General features: G+C 31.8%; 2 protein-coding genes and 1 long non-coding RNA gene across 5 annotated transcripts in view; 1 reads left to right on the top strand and 2 right to left on the bottom strand.

Annotated features, from left to right (window-relative positions):
• Positions 1-15,599, bottom strand: part of LOC127735389 (transcription factor BTF3 homolog 4-like) — a 198,597-nt gene that overhangs the window by 116,226 nt on the left and 66,772 nt on the right. The gene's annotated exons all lie outside the window — the stretch shown is intronic.
• LOC127735138 (tubulin polyglutamylase TTLL7-like) overlaps positions 1-15,599 on the bottom strand; it is a 45,496-nt gene that overhangs the window by 6,499 nt on the left and 23,398 nt on the right. For 2 of the 3 annotated variants that reach the window (XM_052245230.1, XM_052245233.1), the window contains exons 7-17: positions 13,775-13,991; positions 12,899-13,222; positions 11,662-11,756; positions 10,486-10,630; positions 5,765-5,977; positions 4,799-4,894; positions 4,063-4,383; positions 3,597-3,731; positions 2,830-2,910; positions 1,102-1,262; positions 494-679 (exon numbers count right to left, since the gene is read on the bottom strand). In XM_052245230.1, the coding sequence (XP_052101190.1) occupies positions 494-679; positions 1,102-1,262; positions 2,830-2,910; positions 3,597-3,731; positions 4,063-4,383; positions 4,799-4,894; positions 5,765-5,977; positions 10,486-10,630; positions 11,662-11,756; positions 12,899-13,222; positions 13,775-13,991 (1,974 nt within the window). Of the gene's footprint in view, positions 1-483; positions 680-1,101; positions 1,263-2,829; positions 2,911-3,596; positions 3,732-4,062; positions 4,384-4,798; positions 4,895-5,764; positions 5,978-10,485; positions 10,631-11,661; positions 11,757-12,898; positions 13,223-13,774; positions 13,992-15,599 lie in introns of all 3 variants that reach the window. The other variant, XM_052245242.1, reaches the window with a different exon arrangement.
• The window catches only part of LOC127735435 (uncharacterized), a 54,758-nt gene continuing 40,874 nt past the window's right edge, over positions 1,716-15,599 (top strand). Inside the window, exon 1 of the long non-coding RNA XR_007998420.1 lies at positions 1,716-1,798. This is a non-coding gene — a long non-coding RNA (uncharacterized LOC127735435). The remainder of the gene's footprint in view (positions 1,799-15,599) is intronic.

The raw sequence follows: 15,599 nt of genomic DNA, 5'->3' as shown, positions 1-15,599 counted from the left end.
AAAGTCTCATAAAATCTACATAACATGATCTGTATGTGAACACAAAAAGAGATGCAAAAGCTCGGTGTGGAAACTGGAGAGCTGTTGATTACACGAAAGGAGAACCTTCCTTTGAAATTCTGATGAAAATTGGCTACACCATCTACAAAATTTGCAAAGAAATATAAAAGGCTTTGAATTGAGAACTGAAGGTTTTCGATTTAATTTGATTAAACAAAGCAGGATTCCAAAAGTTCCTTGCCTGTTGAACTAACAGTCATTTAACATGCTGTAAGTAGGATTTAAACTTCGTCCAACCTAGCAATTAACATTTTTTATCATAAGTCAATGTAATACAAAGCAGAAACAAACTCTTTTCTCACTCAAGCAATGAGCTTATCTCATTATTAATTAGCAGGATTTAAAACCACTCCCCACACATATATATATATACATCCAACATTAGTGCACATCATTAGTTAGTGTATAATATTCTTACATCACCTTTAATTACCCCGAAGGCTCAGTGTCTGAATGACTAGTGGTACTCTGTGATGTATTCTTTGCCTCTGCAGCAAACTGATATACAATGAGGAGACAATCCCTGCACAGTTGCACGATTCTACGACAACAGTTCATATCTGATTCGCTTATATTTTCTGTGCTCTTGCTGAATATTGTTTCCCAACCAGCTGGGCCACTGAAATCAACAAATTATTCCAGTATTCATTTTCACCAATATTTTTTCCATTTAATGATTTACAAAAGGGTTTAAAGAAAACTGTGTAGAAATTCTGGAAAATTCCTGTTTGAAATGTTTCTTAATCATATTCAAATACATCTTGTAGGTTGAGGTAACCCAGGTACATTTATTTCTTAAAATCTGAAAATTTTGAGATTATAAAACATATTCTTTTTGTTTCTTAGTTTTACGAATGTAAATGTAATCATTAATGAAAATTTTCAATTGTAATACATATACAAATAAAAGATTTTTTTTTTTTTTCAGATCAGGAAAGCAATTCCAGTCTATTTCAATGAAGATGACTTGAAAACTGATGAAATGACTAAGACTTAATATTCTGTAAATCTTGATATTAAAGGACTTTAGAATATACTTACTTGGAAGAAGAGAAGCAGTTCCAGAGCCCCTGTCCATGACTCCAGAGCAGACGACTGAATACACGACTAAATATTCTATAAATTCTGAGATTATCAACATCACTCACTCTCCATGTTCTCTGTAACACTGCTCTGACATTAGATCTTACAATGTCTATCACCTGTGGAAAATTTCAAAATATTATTTCAGTTTTATGAAATTTGAATATGATCTTATTGAGAAGTAATCCTTTTTATTAAATATCTTTAAATATTTTTTTCTTACAACTTTAATTTTTCCGTAATTCTATTTGATACATTTCTACATTAGTTTACTGTTATTTGTGGCTTCCAATTATCATTTCTTCATGGGTTTTTAAGTTTTGATTGAAAATATGCACTTTGTTCAGTACTGAATAACCATACAATGGACAACAACTATAATCCAAAGAATAAAAGTATTTTCACAGTACCTGAATTGCCTGAGATTTCATAAATAAGTATCAGAGATATGAAAAAACAACCAATTAAACAGCAACCAACAAATGCTTGACTTGTAAGATTTGCAGAATAAAAAGCACAATAAAATGCTTCGCTGAGCGCAGCCTGATACGACTGCAGATGTCGAACACTGAACAGTTTGGGCAAATTTGGACACAATATTCAAGCTTGATACTTTCTGAATTTGGATTGTGATCAAATTTTTGACATAATATAGGTTTCTGACACAAAATAAATGTGGTCAAAGATCTTACAAATCTATTGCGCAATACTGTGAAATTGAAGATTTCTTCTTGGAACATTTCAAAAATTCTAAATTTGAAAAATTTTGAAAAAAAAATATGAATCCCTTTTAAAAAATTGGAACCCCCCCCCCCCACACTTTTTGAAACCCCCCTTGGACCAATAACCCCAAAATTCAATCCCAGCCTTTCCTTTGTAGTATGGAACATTGTAGTACAATTTCAAAGAGATCCATACACTTACACACAAGTTATTGTCTGGAAACTAGAAAAATGCTTGTTTTTGGCCCTTTTTTGGCCCCTTATTCCTACATGTTTGGGGCAATTAACCCCAAACTCAATCACAGCTTTCCCTTTGTTATATGGAACCTTGTGGTACAATGTCAGAGAGATCCATACACTTACACACAAGTTATTGTCTGGAAACTAGAAAAATGCTTGTTTTTGGCCCCTTTTTGGCCCTTAATTCCTAAACTGTTGGCCCCATAACCCCTAAAATAAATCCCAACCTTCTACTTGTGGTATTAAACATTGTGGTACAATTTCAGAGCAACCGAAATAATTATACACAAGTTATTATCCTGAAACTAGAAAAATGCTTGTTTTGGGCCCTTTTGGGCCCCTAATTCCTAAACCATTGGGACCATTATCCCCAAAATCAATCCCAACCTTCCTTTTGTGGTATTAAACCTTCTTAAAAAAATTCATAGAGATCCATTCACTTAAACTAAAGTTATTGTCCGGAAACCAATGTGTCTTCGGACGATGACGCAGACGACGACAATGACATCATACCATTATACGATCCCAAAAATTTTTTTGCGGTCATATAAAAACAACTAATATAAAGACATAAGATTCAAAGTACCAAACTAATAGAACTCACACAGTACACATCAATAGATTTAGTGTAATATGTATATTTTGTGTATATTTCAAACCTGACAAAGGATGTTGTGCAAAGGTGACCTTATTTGTATTTAATAAAATTGAAATCAGGACATACCTTTCTCCGTTTTATAGAATCTAATTTCACTAGCCAATAAGAAGCAATCCTAGGTTTGTGAAATTTCCAACTTTCATGCAGCTGAAAAGAATGTTAAAATTTATGAAAATATCTTGACATAAACTAAAAGATTAAAAAATCACTCACCACATAACAGAGCCAAAAAGAAATAAAAAGAAAACAGAAATATAACCTACCACAAAACAACAGTTAATACCATTATAAAAACAATGAAGCATATTTTTTTTCTGAGCATAAAATATTTTTAATAAATTACTCATCAGAATACTATTGTTTTGTCATTCTGTCTTCTTATATGCCATTTTATTACAAAAACAATATTTTCCAAAAATTAAATCTACACATCACTTTCTATTAACTTAAAATTTCATTGTCCAAATCTCCACACTACTTTTTTTTATTAAAAAATCTACTCTTCTTTCCAAATACAGTCAAACTTGCTGTAAAGGTCACCTCTATTAAGCCTGTCTTGTCAGGTCACCCTCTTCTTGTCCTACTGTACTAATACTTTTGCATTTGAACCTCAATTCAAAGATCATCTCTCTATCAGGTCAGTTTTCTCTCGTCCTGAAAGTCACCTTTATATACAGGTTTGACTGTAGAAAACTCATTTGTAGAGAATTTAATTTGTACATTGCTTTTTGTATCACAACATCTATCTTGCCAAGAATCAAATCTTCTTCTACCTTCTTATCATTAAAACTATCTTGTCCAGAAACACACTAATTTTTAATGACAAGAATTACCTTGTCCAGAATCATTTCTGCCTCCTCATCAGACTTTCCAGGAAATTTGATCCTCATATCATTCAATGCTATCAATGTTTTCTTTGACAATTCATCTTCTCTTTCTTTCACTACACTTGTCAAAAATCCATCATCCTAAAAAAGTACATACATATATTTATATAAACATCTAACAATAAACCAAACAAGTGTTAAAATAAGATTCAGTCATGCCTCCAGTGGATCTTTAATAGCACTCATAGGGACTTGTGCAGCTAAAGTACCAATAGCAATATATATATAAATATACAAATCAAATGTAAGTTTGAACTAAATCATTAAGACAATAAACCGACAATTTAAAAAAAGAAGAAAGAATATAATTTCATGACTTTAATGATGCAAAGTTCATACCATTTGTGAACTAAAGTGACAATGACGTCATCTTTGGTGACCTTCACCTGACACAACAACTAAAAACACTTACAACTGTAGATCTCTGTAATGATGTATATTTCCCACTTGTCACCATTCTTGATAATGATCTTGACCTTTGATTTGATTGATTTGACATTGACATATTACTGGGTGGCCTTGACCTGACACCAGAATTAGGACGAGAGTTGTATGTACTTGATGCTCCCTCACTCCACTCACTCTGTTCTCGAACCATTGACCCTGGTCTGGACCTGGCAGATGGTCTTCTGGTCATAGGTGTTGTCATTGGTGAACCTTCAGTCATTTCATCGTCATCTTCCTCTGAGTCATCAATAGGACTTGGCTGACAGACTGGCATACTTTGTAAAGGCTAAATTCAAACAAATAACAGATATCAGTAGTGCTTGGCTAATAAAGCAAGTATACATTGTAAAGGCTTAAATTTAACAAATAGTATATATCAGTAATACTTGGCTCATAAAGCAGGCATACTTTGTGGAGGCTAAAATTTGATTACAGATGAGTATACAAAAGTCAACCAAGAAAAAACAACAGGATTTGGCAAAACAAACAAGTATGGTTTCATGTCTATTACATTTATATTCAATCTTGGGATAACTTCCCTTTTTTACCAGTTTGTTTGTTTAATGAAATTATAATATTTGAATTATTTGCCCGATTCATACTTTATTTCCTGCCCTGTTATCCAACAAATATCTTGATGTGCCCCATGATTGTCTAAATTTTAATATCTATATGTATGCCTCCATTCCTTAGTTACCTACCTTAGGACCTCTAGCAACACCTTTGCCTCCTCCTGGATACTTGCCATCTTTTTCATATTCTTCACATTCATGTAACATATCTAGAACATCTTCTTCCTATAAAAACATCATATTGCAAAATAAATCTACAATACATAAAAGAAGAATGTGTCTGTGTGCCACCGCTCAAGATTGGTTTTCAAACAAAAATGAAACAGACAGAACAACAGAAGGACCAAAAGATGGAATGACAAACGGTCAAGGGTAACACCTAATGACCCCATTGCCTTGCGGCGGGTTGATAACATTAAATATTTCGATAAAAAAAAACAAAATTCTGATTTACGATGTTTTCAACAACACAATGTCAATACCTTTGGTGAATAATCTGCTATGTCTACAAATATTTTTTTTTAAAGTTAACTTTTTAGTTAGTCAGGAAGAATAAACACATATAGAGTTTTTCAATCTAAAAGAAATACAAATCCTGTGTCCACACTTTGCTTAAAAGAATCTAAAAATACTCCATTTTACTCTCTGTTTTCTCCTCTGGTTTTGTTGTAATGATAAGCACCTTCAAAATTTTGAGGGGAGAAATTTCATTGGCTGATTAGAAGAACAGAAAGTAGAACTGAGTGTTGTCAGATCGTTGTAAGCAAAGCTTGAACAAAGGATCAGATTGATAGTTTTTGGACTTGAATTAGATTCAATACTTTTGGCTATTTTAAATTTTTATACAAATGTGGATAAACAATTCTAATTAATTATTTCGGCTAATTGTGATTTTGGTGCCTGGAGAGCATCCAAAGAACCATTTATAGCCTAAAAGACATTGTTACTTATGTGTGTTATAATCTAACTTATCAGCAGCAAATTCATTGGGACATTGGCAAGATTTCTAACACAATATAAATCTTTTCAGAAGATATCTTCTGATCAAATTCTTATTGACTTCTATTTTTGCCTTCACTTTTCAAACGAACATACCCTGAGTGGATTTTTGTAAATTCTCTGGATCTCTTTCTGCATGGCAGGTGCTCTCCCTGACATGAAGATGTTGAAGATAGATGACATTAATCTGACATATTTCTCCTGCCGAGCCTTGTCTTCCGTTGGAAATATTCTGCGGAATTTTCCCATATTCCTGTTGTCATAATCTTCTCTCAAACTTTGCTTCTTTATCCTGGCTAACAACTCTCTCTATTATATAGAAAGAAAACATACATGAACATCAGGCAATCTAGGAATATACTACAGGATTAAATGTGCATTTCATAATTAAAAGATTAAACATACAACACAACTCCAAAGAGCTTTATAATAAATAGCTGTAAGAACCAGTTTAGACCAATGTCTTAAAAAAACAACAAAAAAACATACCCATACATACAAAGAACATGTGTATATGGTCAGCAAGAGGTTAGCTGTTACAGTCAACAAACAATTTACTTCTACTGCTAGACCAACAGATATAAGTCTGGCCTGTATGTAATATTGATAGTATACAGCAAATGTTGAAATTAAAATGGCAGTCCTTTAACATGCAAACTATGCAAAACATTCAGAGTCAAAGAACTGTGGAAATGACTGAGGGGAGGGTGAATTGATCTCGATGGAAATGAGATGTGCCAATGTTAATACAAATGCATACCAAACATATCATTGACTTACCAAAAGTGGTTCCTTGTAAACTGAACTAATCACAGACTTAACAATGTAAACAAAGTAAAAGTTACAAAGTCAAAAGACCACGACAAGGGGCAGGGCCAAATAATCTCCATGGAAATGAGATGTGTCAAGGCCATTACAAATAAATAAATGCTAAATATCATTGGCTTACCCCTTAAACTAACCTAATCACTTACTTGTTGAGGCAGAACAAAAATGAAAACACTTGAACAGATGGTTTTTCTGTTTGATATTATAACTGACAGATTAAACCAGTTTGTGACATAATGAACGTTCTTTTTATATCAAAAAGTCAACAGAAATCAAAAACTTTTATAAAAGTCATTAATTCGTACTTAAACCATTGTGGTGACGTCAGCCTATTCATTTACCATGGATTCTTTTTCTAGAATCAACGCTTCCTAAATCTGCCGCTGAAATGGACTCACCAAATTATATTCAATTGTTTCCTTTGTGTGTCTAATTTCATTAGGTTTGAATTGGCTAATTTACTGATTTCTGTTCATTAATGGAATTAATTTAAAAACTTACCTTTAATTTTTGTTATTTGTATATGCCTTCACTGGGAATCGAACCCTTCCTTGAAATCTGTTATGAATGACTGACATCAACACATCGACGAAACCTCTCGGCTACCAATGGGTTACAACTTAGATGTCTATTTTATATATATAAATGAACATCGGACACACAGGGGTTGTACCTTTATATATACATAATGGGCAGTCGTATAGTATAAGTTGGTAGCCGCGAGGTTAGCATGTTTAAAATTAACGAGTTAAACGATAGGGATTTGTCGGTTTAGGTTCGAATCCCTGTATTATCTCTGTTGTCCCAATTGTGTTTTTTTTCTAATTTTGGATATTTTTGTAATAATAGCTAGTTTTACCGTTTATTCTTTGGATTATTATTGGCTATTTCACGTTTGAAACAAAAATGATTACATTCTATTTGTCAATTTTTGTTGTATAAATATAGTATGATTTCATCTGTTTTACTACATAATTTTACAAATGTTTGTTCGCAAATTCCTATGCGAGAAAATCGTGATGTGCCTAGAGTGCTAGAAATTTCGGTAACATACTTATTATATATACTTTATATATGCTCTTTGGTCGGGTTGTTGTCTCTTTGACACATTCCCCATTTCCATATTCTATTTTATTAGAAATAAGTTCGAAAATGTCTTATTTTGTAAAAACAGATAATATTCAGATGCCTGATAATATAAAGATCTTTAAAGGTAGAAGTGTTATATTTGTATTTTGTTAACCAATTAATTGTGATCTGAGATTTATCAATGCATCGTTGGACACAATAACATGGTTATTTAAACTCACTTACAATACCTTCTAATTAAGAAAAGGCTTTAATTTTGAAAAGAAATTAACACAATAGTTTAAGTTATAGATACAATGGATAAGCGTAGATTCATGAAAAACAAACCATTCGCCCTCCGGGCTCATGGTTTCTTTTTCAAGAATCCACGCTTATCCATTGTATCTATATAACAGAATACATATTCTAATATATCACAATACAAATAAATTCAATGCTTTCCAAGTATTTCTTATAGCATATCTTATTATATCCTTTCTTTTTTCAAACGATGCTTCATTACAATATTCTTATGACATCAAAATTAATGTACTGTGAAAGTAGTTTTATTCATGGGTATCAATTTCATGGTTTGAGCAAAAGTTACATGTTCGTGGGTTCTTAAATTCGTGGGTCTTAGTTTTCTGAAAAAAATTGAGTGAAGAATTTGAAGCCATCAGAAACAAAGATTCTTGAAAAAAATCATATGTTGTTTTATAATGATTTGTGACACGTTGCAAAATACGGTGTTTATTTTCACTTACTTGTTTGTCTCTAATTACTGACAACATTCATCAAATTGTTCATAAAATAATTGCTTTCAGAAATAATAATTAAGCAGATTCATCTATGCTCACAAAATGTGTCTCGATTGAAGGAAATTGCAAAATAAACATTTTAATTGTTGGACACACGTAAATCAGAAATGATGACACCCATTTACCGGAGATCGAATGATCAACAGATTAACCATCATCAAAGGTGTTAATTGGGCCATAAACATGTCACTTAAGAAAAAGGTAATATATAAAAAAGCTACAAATGTACTTAGAATTGTAGAATCCATTCTTATGAAATAGAAAAGCAAAGCCCTAATATTAAATTATTATTTGTTTGTCATATGTGAATTATGAGGAGATAAATGAACATTTCATCATCGCATATCCTCACCGGTGTATTCTCTAGATGATATGCCTGTATCCATGTAGTAATACCTACATGGAACATTTCCATGTCTTGATTTGGACAACAGTTGTTATATTTCGTCGGACACTTAAAATCGTGGACAAAACCATGAAAATTGGTACCTCATGAATAAAAGTAATTTCACAGAATTTTATCAAACTATTTATGAATGAAAATTTTGCAATAACTTTATTATAAACTGACTGATGAACAATAGGCAGATCAGATATATCAATAATCCCTTATAGACAGGTCAGATATATTGATATTTTTTTATATTCAGGCCAGATACTTCAATAGTTCTTTACAGACATGCCAAATATATTCATTATTCCTCATAGACAGGCCAGATATATGGATAATTTCTTATACAGGCCTGATTTATTGATAATTTCTAAAAGAAAGGCCAGGTATATTGATAATTTCTAAAAGACAGGTCCAATATATTGCTTATTCTTTAAAGACCGGTAAGGGCTATTCCATTAAAATGTATGTGGGAGGGTAGGAAGGGAAGTTTAATTATTGAATGTTGGTCATGGGTCTTTTTTCAGTATGCGTCTATTACCATTATGCAAAATTATCTAAATAAACTGTTAACACAGAGATATGTCTTGCCTATTTGTTATTTTGATAATGCAAATGTTGAAATTAAAATAACAGTACTTTAACATGTAAGTTATACAAATATTCAGTCAATGAACCATGACTAAAGGTACAGGGCTAAACAATCTCCATGGAAATGAGATGTGCCAATGCTAATACAACTGCATACCAAATACCATTGACTTTTCACACAAACATTAACTTGTAAACTAAGCAAAAGTTTCAAAGTCAATAGACCATGATTGAAAGGGTGGGGCCAAATAATCTCCATGGAAATGAGATATGCCAGTGCTTATACAACTGCATACCAAATATCATTGACCTACCACTCGTGGTTCCCCATAAACTGACCTAATCACAAACTAATACATGAAAACTAAGCAAAAGTTTCAAAGTCAATAGACCATGACTGAAGGGGCGGGGCCAAATAATCTCCATGAAAAATGAGATGTGCCAATGCTTATACAATTGCATATCAAATATCATTGACCTACCACTAGTGGTTCCCCATAAACTGACCTAATCACAAACTAATACATGTAAACTAAGCAAAGTTTCAAAGTCAATAGACCTTGACTGAGGGAGCGGGGCCAAATAATCTCCAAATATATCGATAATTCCTTATAGACAGAACAGATCTACCTATTATAATTCCTAATAGACAGGCCAGATATATCAACAATTCCATATATAGACAGGCTGGATATATCAATTATTGCTTATAGACTGGTGAGATATATCAAAAATTCCTTATAGACAGGAGATTATCAAATTTTGCTTGTAGACAGGTCAGATATATCAATAATTCATTATAGACAGGGCAGATATATCGATAATTCCTTATAGACAGAGTGGATATCTCATGAATTCCTTAGAGACAGGACAGATATATCAATAATCCCTAATAGACAGGTCAGATTTATCGATAATTACTTATAGACAGGCCAAATAGAGCTATTATTCCTTATAAACAGGTCAGACAAATTGATAATTCCCTACAGACAGGTAAGATATATCAATAATCATTATAGACAGGTCAGATAGATCAATAATTCCTTATAGACAGGTCAGATATATCAAGAGTTCCTTATAGAGAGATCAGATATATCAACAATTCCTTATAGACAACTTACCAGTTCTTCTTTCCTTTTTTCAATGTGAATCCTTCGCTTCTCGTATTCTGACACATCTGGAGCATCTGGTCTTTTACCCGTACGATACAAACGTTTCTGTGCTTCCTGTTTCTGAGCATTAATATTCCTTCTTTTGTCACTAACCCTAAAATAAAATAAATAATTTAAACCATGAAATATATTTTAAAAAAGTAAAAATTTACAATGAAATGTGTCATGAGACAAACAGTATGGGTACTAAACTACCAAGACATAAAGACTTTATCTGGTAGTGACATGATACGATTACAGCTGATCTATTAGAATCTGTACTTCATAAAATTAGAATTTGTTTGTTTATGAGTTGAACCATGAATCATTTATTTCAAACTATTGTAAATGTGGTAACAAACAGTTCAAAGAGGTTTTTTGTTATCTTTTTCTTTTGACCTACTACATGATTTGATTGGCTATGGATAGGTATTACTTCTCTTTATTTGGTGGCTGTCTCCTTTATGTATACCCTACATCTCCTTTCATTAATATTGAAATCTGTAAGCAAATGCTCATGAATTCTAACCCTTTCTCCCCATGTTCCTAGATCAGACAAATCAACGTTTGCTATGAAGACCTCAATAAATTGCTTTGTATAAAAAATAAAACATGAGGCAAATAATGCCATATGGTATTAGAGCATCTGTATAATGTTTATTAAATTCCAGTCAGTTCTTTTGGAGGAGTTGAAAGATACAAGAAGCATACATTTTGACATGGGAACCCAATACATGTATAATCATTTGGTTCAAAATAAAATAGGTTCCTAATTTCATGCAGGATAAATGAGTCAGGAGCCTGTAATTCAGTGGTTGTCATTTGTTGCTGTATATCATATTTGTTTTTTTTTCTTCATTATTTTTTACCTAAATCAGGCTGTTAGTTTTCTCGTTTGAATTGTTTTACATTTGTCATTTCAGGACCTTTAATAGCTGACTATGTGGTATAGGTTTTACTCATTATTGAAGGCTGTACAGTGCCCTATAGTTGTTAATTTCTGTGGCATTTGGTCTCTTGTGGAGAGTTGTCTCATTGGCAATCATACCACATCTTCTTATTTTTATATAGACAACACAATCATTATACACCTGCTTCAGGTAGATCAGAATAAATGCAGCTAGTACCATATACTCTTTCACTTACTTGATATTAAGCAGTTTAATGGTATTTTCTATCAATGCAGATTTTATATCCCAGTCAATTTTTTCATCTGTTCCAAAACTAGGTGATCTGTTAATCTGTAAAGAGTAAAAACATATAAATAAAGACATAGGCTAGCCTTCCTTAATGTGATTTTCTAAATTCCAACCCCTGGCATCTGCCTTTCAAACATAATTTTTACATTTTATTTAATTTGTTTTCCAAATTTTCAGAATTTCTTTATAGTTATACAGGAATATAAGGTTTATTGCAATTACCAAATACACTAGACAAAATTTATTGTTGACACAGTTAATGAGAAGGGTCAGTTAACACCAGAATGATTCAAACATTAAACTTTAAAAAAAAACATTTTCCTTAACATTTAAGCAGTCACCACATTTGGCCACAGTCACCACATTTGGCCACAGTCACCACACTTGGCCATAGTCACACCATACCAGGCTTGTTAAACTTCTAATGGGCCTGGAAACATTTCTATTACAGGCCAAATTGAATCTATACAAAATTTTTCATAAAATGAGAATCAGGCCTATTGCTTCAAAAGTTTGTTGTGACGACTGCTAAGCTAATGTTTTGCTTTTATTTAAGTCTAACCCCAATATAAAAATAAGAAGATGTGGTATGATTGCAAGTGCATTCTCGAGAAGTCCTGGGCAACGGGCAGTAGGAATTTTTAGAACTTGTAAAAATTCAAATTAAACCGATTACACTGTATGCAAAATTAAATCCATGATAAAAACAGGTACCAGTATTTCAGAAATAATGTATTTTAAATGTTGTATATGTTTACAATATTTACCACTTCCTCTTCTGAATGAGAAAATAATCCCTGTCCTACCTGTTATTATACCATTTATTGAATGTATACAGATTTATGGTTTTAATTTGAACTTATTTTGAAGCACTGATGGGAAAATCATTGCTATAGGAAAACATTTAAAATAATTCACTTTGTAGATGTAACTTAACAGGATTTCACAGCTTTGTTAAATTTTCAAAGCCTAATTAAGTTGTGAATTATCTTTTTTACATTTTAATTTTTGCCACATCAATCACTATTATAAGTATTGGTGTAGAAAATATCAGTTTACAATGAGAAGTTAAATGAAGATGTGAGTCTTAAAGAAAAATTGTCTATCCATAACTAAACTGTAAACCAAAAAATGTTTTTTACCTTTATCCCAATTTTTTTTAAATCAAACCGACAAAAACTTACTTCTAACAACCATGGTTTTAAGTTCCTATCCAACAAAACATCAAATCCTAGCACCTCAAAACATACACTATCACTCCCTGACGGAGCACATGGCCGACACATCCTGTAGGCGTGTAATAAATGTGGCATCGATACAAGCAATGTTTTGACTATCATGTCTGAGATATTTCTCCACATTAATGCCACATCTCTGTCCTTGTTACGTAGATATTCGTTAAGAAATGCAATAGATCGTTTACTTCCTGAATCCACCGATTCACCTTTCTCGTAGTACTCATTATGTTTGTTCACAGAATAATTTGTAAGGTGCATATACATATGGTTCTGAAAAAAAGAAGACGATTTCTTGTTTGAATTTCTAACATGATGAACTACACATGATACATGTACTAGAGATAGCAAATAATCTTTTTATTTCTACACATAATAATTTTCTTTATTACAGACCCAGAAATGTGCTGTTGCTTTTGTGTGCTGTGCTAATTTTAAGTTGTTGAAATCAATATGACAATGAAGCCTATATCTATGCATTACAAACTGAAGCTGCCTAATTGGTAAACTTAAAGAGCTTGTCTTTCAATTTGGAATAAAATTCTGAAAACACAGTCATGCCTTTTACTTTCCATTTAAAATATATTTGAACAATGCTTAAAAAATATTTCTTAGCATCAGTTATGTCAAATTTAGAATACATTTTCCTAATATTACAATATCTGATGTCTGTAGTTTAATTTAGAAAGACTTTGGCATTTCTCTATACTGTTATGTTAAAGAAATGCAGAAATGATTTTACTACTTGTACTGTAAAAAGTTAGTTTGAAAAATTACCTTTGACATTTCTTTGTTTTAATGTGTCCAGTAATTTTTCCTACTTACAATGTTAGATTCCGCTGGGTTTTGGTACTTTTCTGTACTCATTCTAACCAATCCATCATTGAATAAAAACACACGTAAAGGATCACATGAGGTTATCAGAACGTAGATACGCAGGTCAAACTTATAACCATCTAACAGAAAGGGTTTCTCTATATATTCCTGTACAATAAAATGTTCTGTTGCTGGGATCTTCTCAGCATTTTTAAACAGCTGAATTCTAAAATGAAAAACATGATATATATAAATAGAGCTTGATTATTGATTAAAATCTAATAAACTAAAATTAGTAATGACTATCATTTATTCTTTTTTATATTTAAGTCTAAACCCTTCATCTATCAATCCATTCTCTTGCAGATGGTCAGTTTTTTTTTAATAAATAGCTCTTGTTACAATCTGATTAGATTTATCCACTTAAAACAAAATTGGACTCGGTTGCAAAAGAAATGGGATTGTAATATTGCTCCAAATTCCAAATTTGAGTTAGATACAATTAAAATACTTCGACTCAATAAAAAATTATATGTAACTATCCATTTTAATTTGTGATGTATTAAAGTTAATTATATGTTTATATGTATCTCTCTTAGTGCATGTCTCCAGATTTTGCTTGTGATGTGATACATGATAGACGCTTTTATTTGAGCTTTCAAGGGAAAAAAACTGTACTGGTACATTGAAAGTCATGGTAAAATACAGCTACCTCTATGCCACCCCTGTGCAAAAACTCCTTGTAGTTGGAACGGGGACCCAATTATTTTCCTCATTACTTCAATGCAATTTTATCCAAATTGAGGGGCAGATTTTTTATTCCCTATATTAGACTGCAAAATTTCAATTACTTTCTCATACTAGTAGTCCCTTTCATTATTTCTGGGAGAATTCTTGAAAGGTCATGACCGTCATTTAATTGAGCAATACTGCTATGAGTATTAAAATAGGTTCATTTTATTAACTTCCTAATTAAAATCGAAAATAAAATTTGGACTATTTACTCGTACCATCATTCACCCTATACATTTCAGAATCACTTAAAATTTAACAGAAGTTGAAAGTTTAATGAATACCCTTTAAATATACTACAATTTTAAGCATCTTTACATAATTTCCATCTCAGTACAATATCCCATTTAAAAGATGGTAGATTTATTAAGGAACTTCATTCATGGGTACTGGACTGGTATCCTGTAACTGGGATCCCATTCCAGTTAAGTAATGAAACTTGACCTCATTATTCAGTACTAGGCCAAGGACATGGTCATTCAGTACTATTCCACAGTTTTTTTATTTGTTGGTTTTACAGAATTTTCAAATTTTGAAAGTTTGAGTGTCTTTGCCAAAATTTTTTTTTTATAAAACATAATTGTGTATTGCTTTACTGTGTTTTTAAACTTTATTAAAATGAGGATTGTTGTGTTTTTTGTCATCCTCTAGTAAAATTTTAATCAAAAACATTTTTGATAGGCTTAATGTCATCATGATGTTGAGGATCATGTTAAAAAAGAAAATTGAACTATTAAAGACATCTCCTGTAAATTATGCATATACGATAGGGAACATTGAAGGTCATCATGAAAATGTCACAAATCTTTTTCCCGTTGTTACAAAAACATTGGGTTTTGCATTTGTAATAGCCCTAGTCACAAAAAAAATATAAACTGTTATTTTAATTTTTGGCCCTGCTCTCAATGAGGTCATATGCTTTCCTAACAACAATCGCTGAAGAAGAAGATGCTGGTTTATCAAGGTGGAGCAAAATGACAGAAGAATTTGTTAAAGAAATATAGAACAATAAAATAAAATCTGACATTGACAATAATATTCA

Source organism: Mytilus californianus, unplaced genomic scaffold (assembly GCF_021869535.1).
Source record: "Mytilus californianus isolate M0D057914Y unplaced genomic scaffold, xbMytCali1.0.p SCAF_1, whole genome shotgun sequence".
NCBI lineage: Eukaryota > Metazoa > Mollusca > Bivalvia > Mytilida > Mytilidae > Mytilus > Mytilus californianus.
The sequence above is the reverse complement of the archived record's forward strand: the minus strand, read 5'-3'. Positions and strand labels throughout refer to the sequence as shown.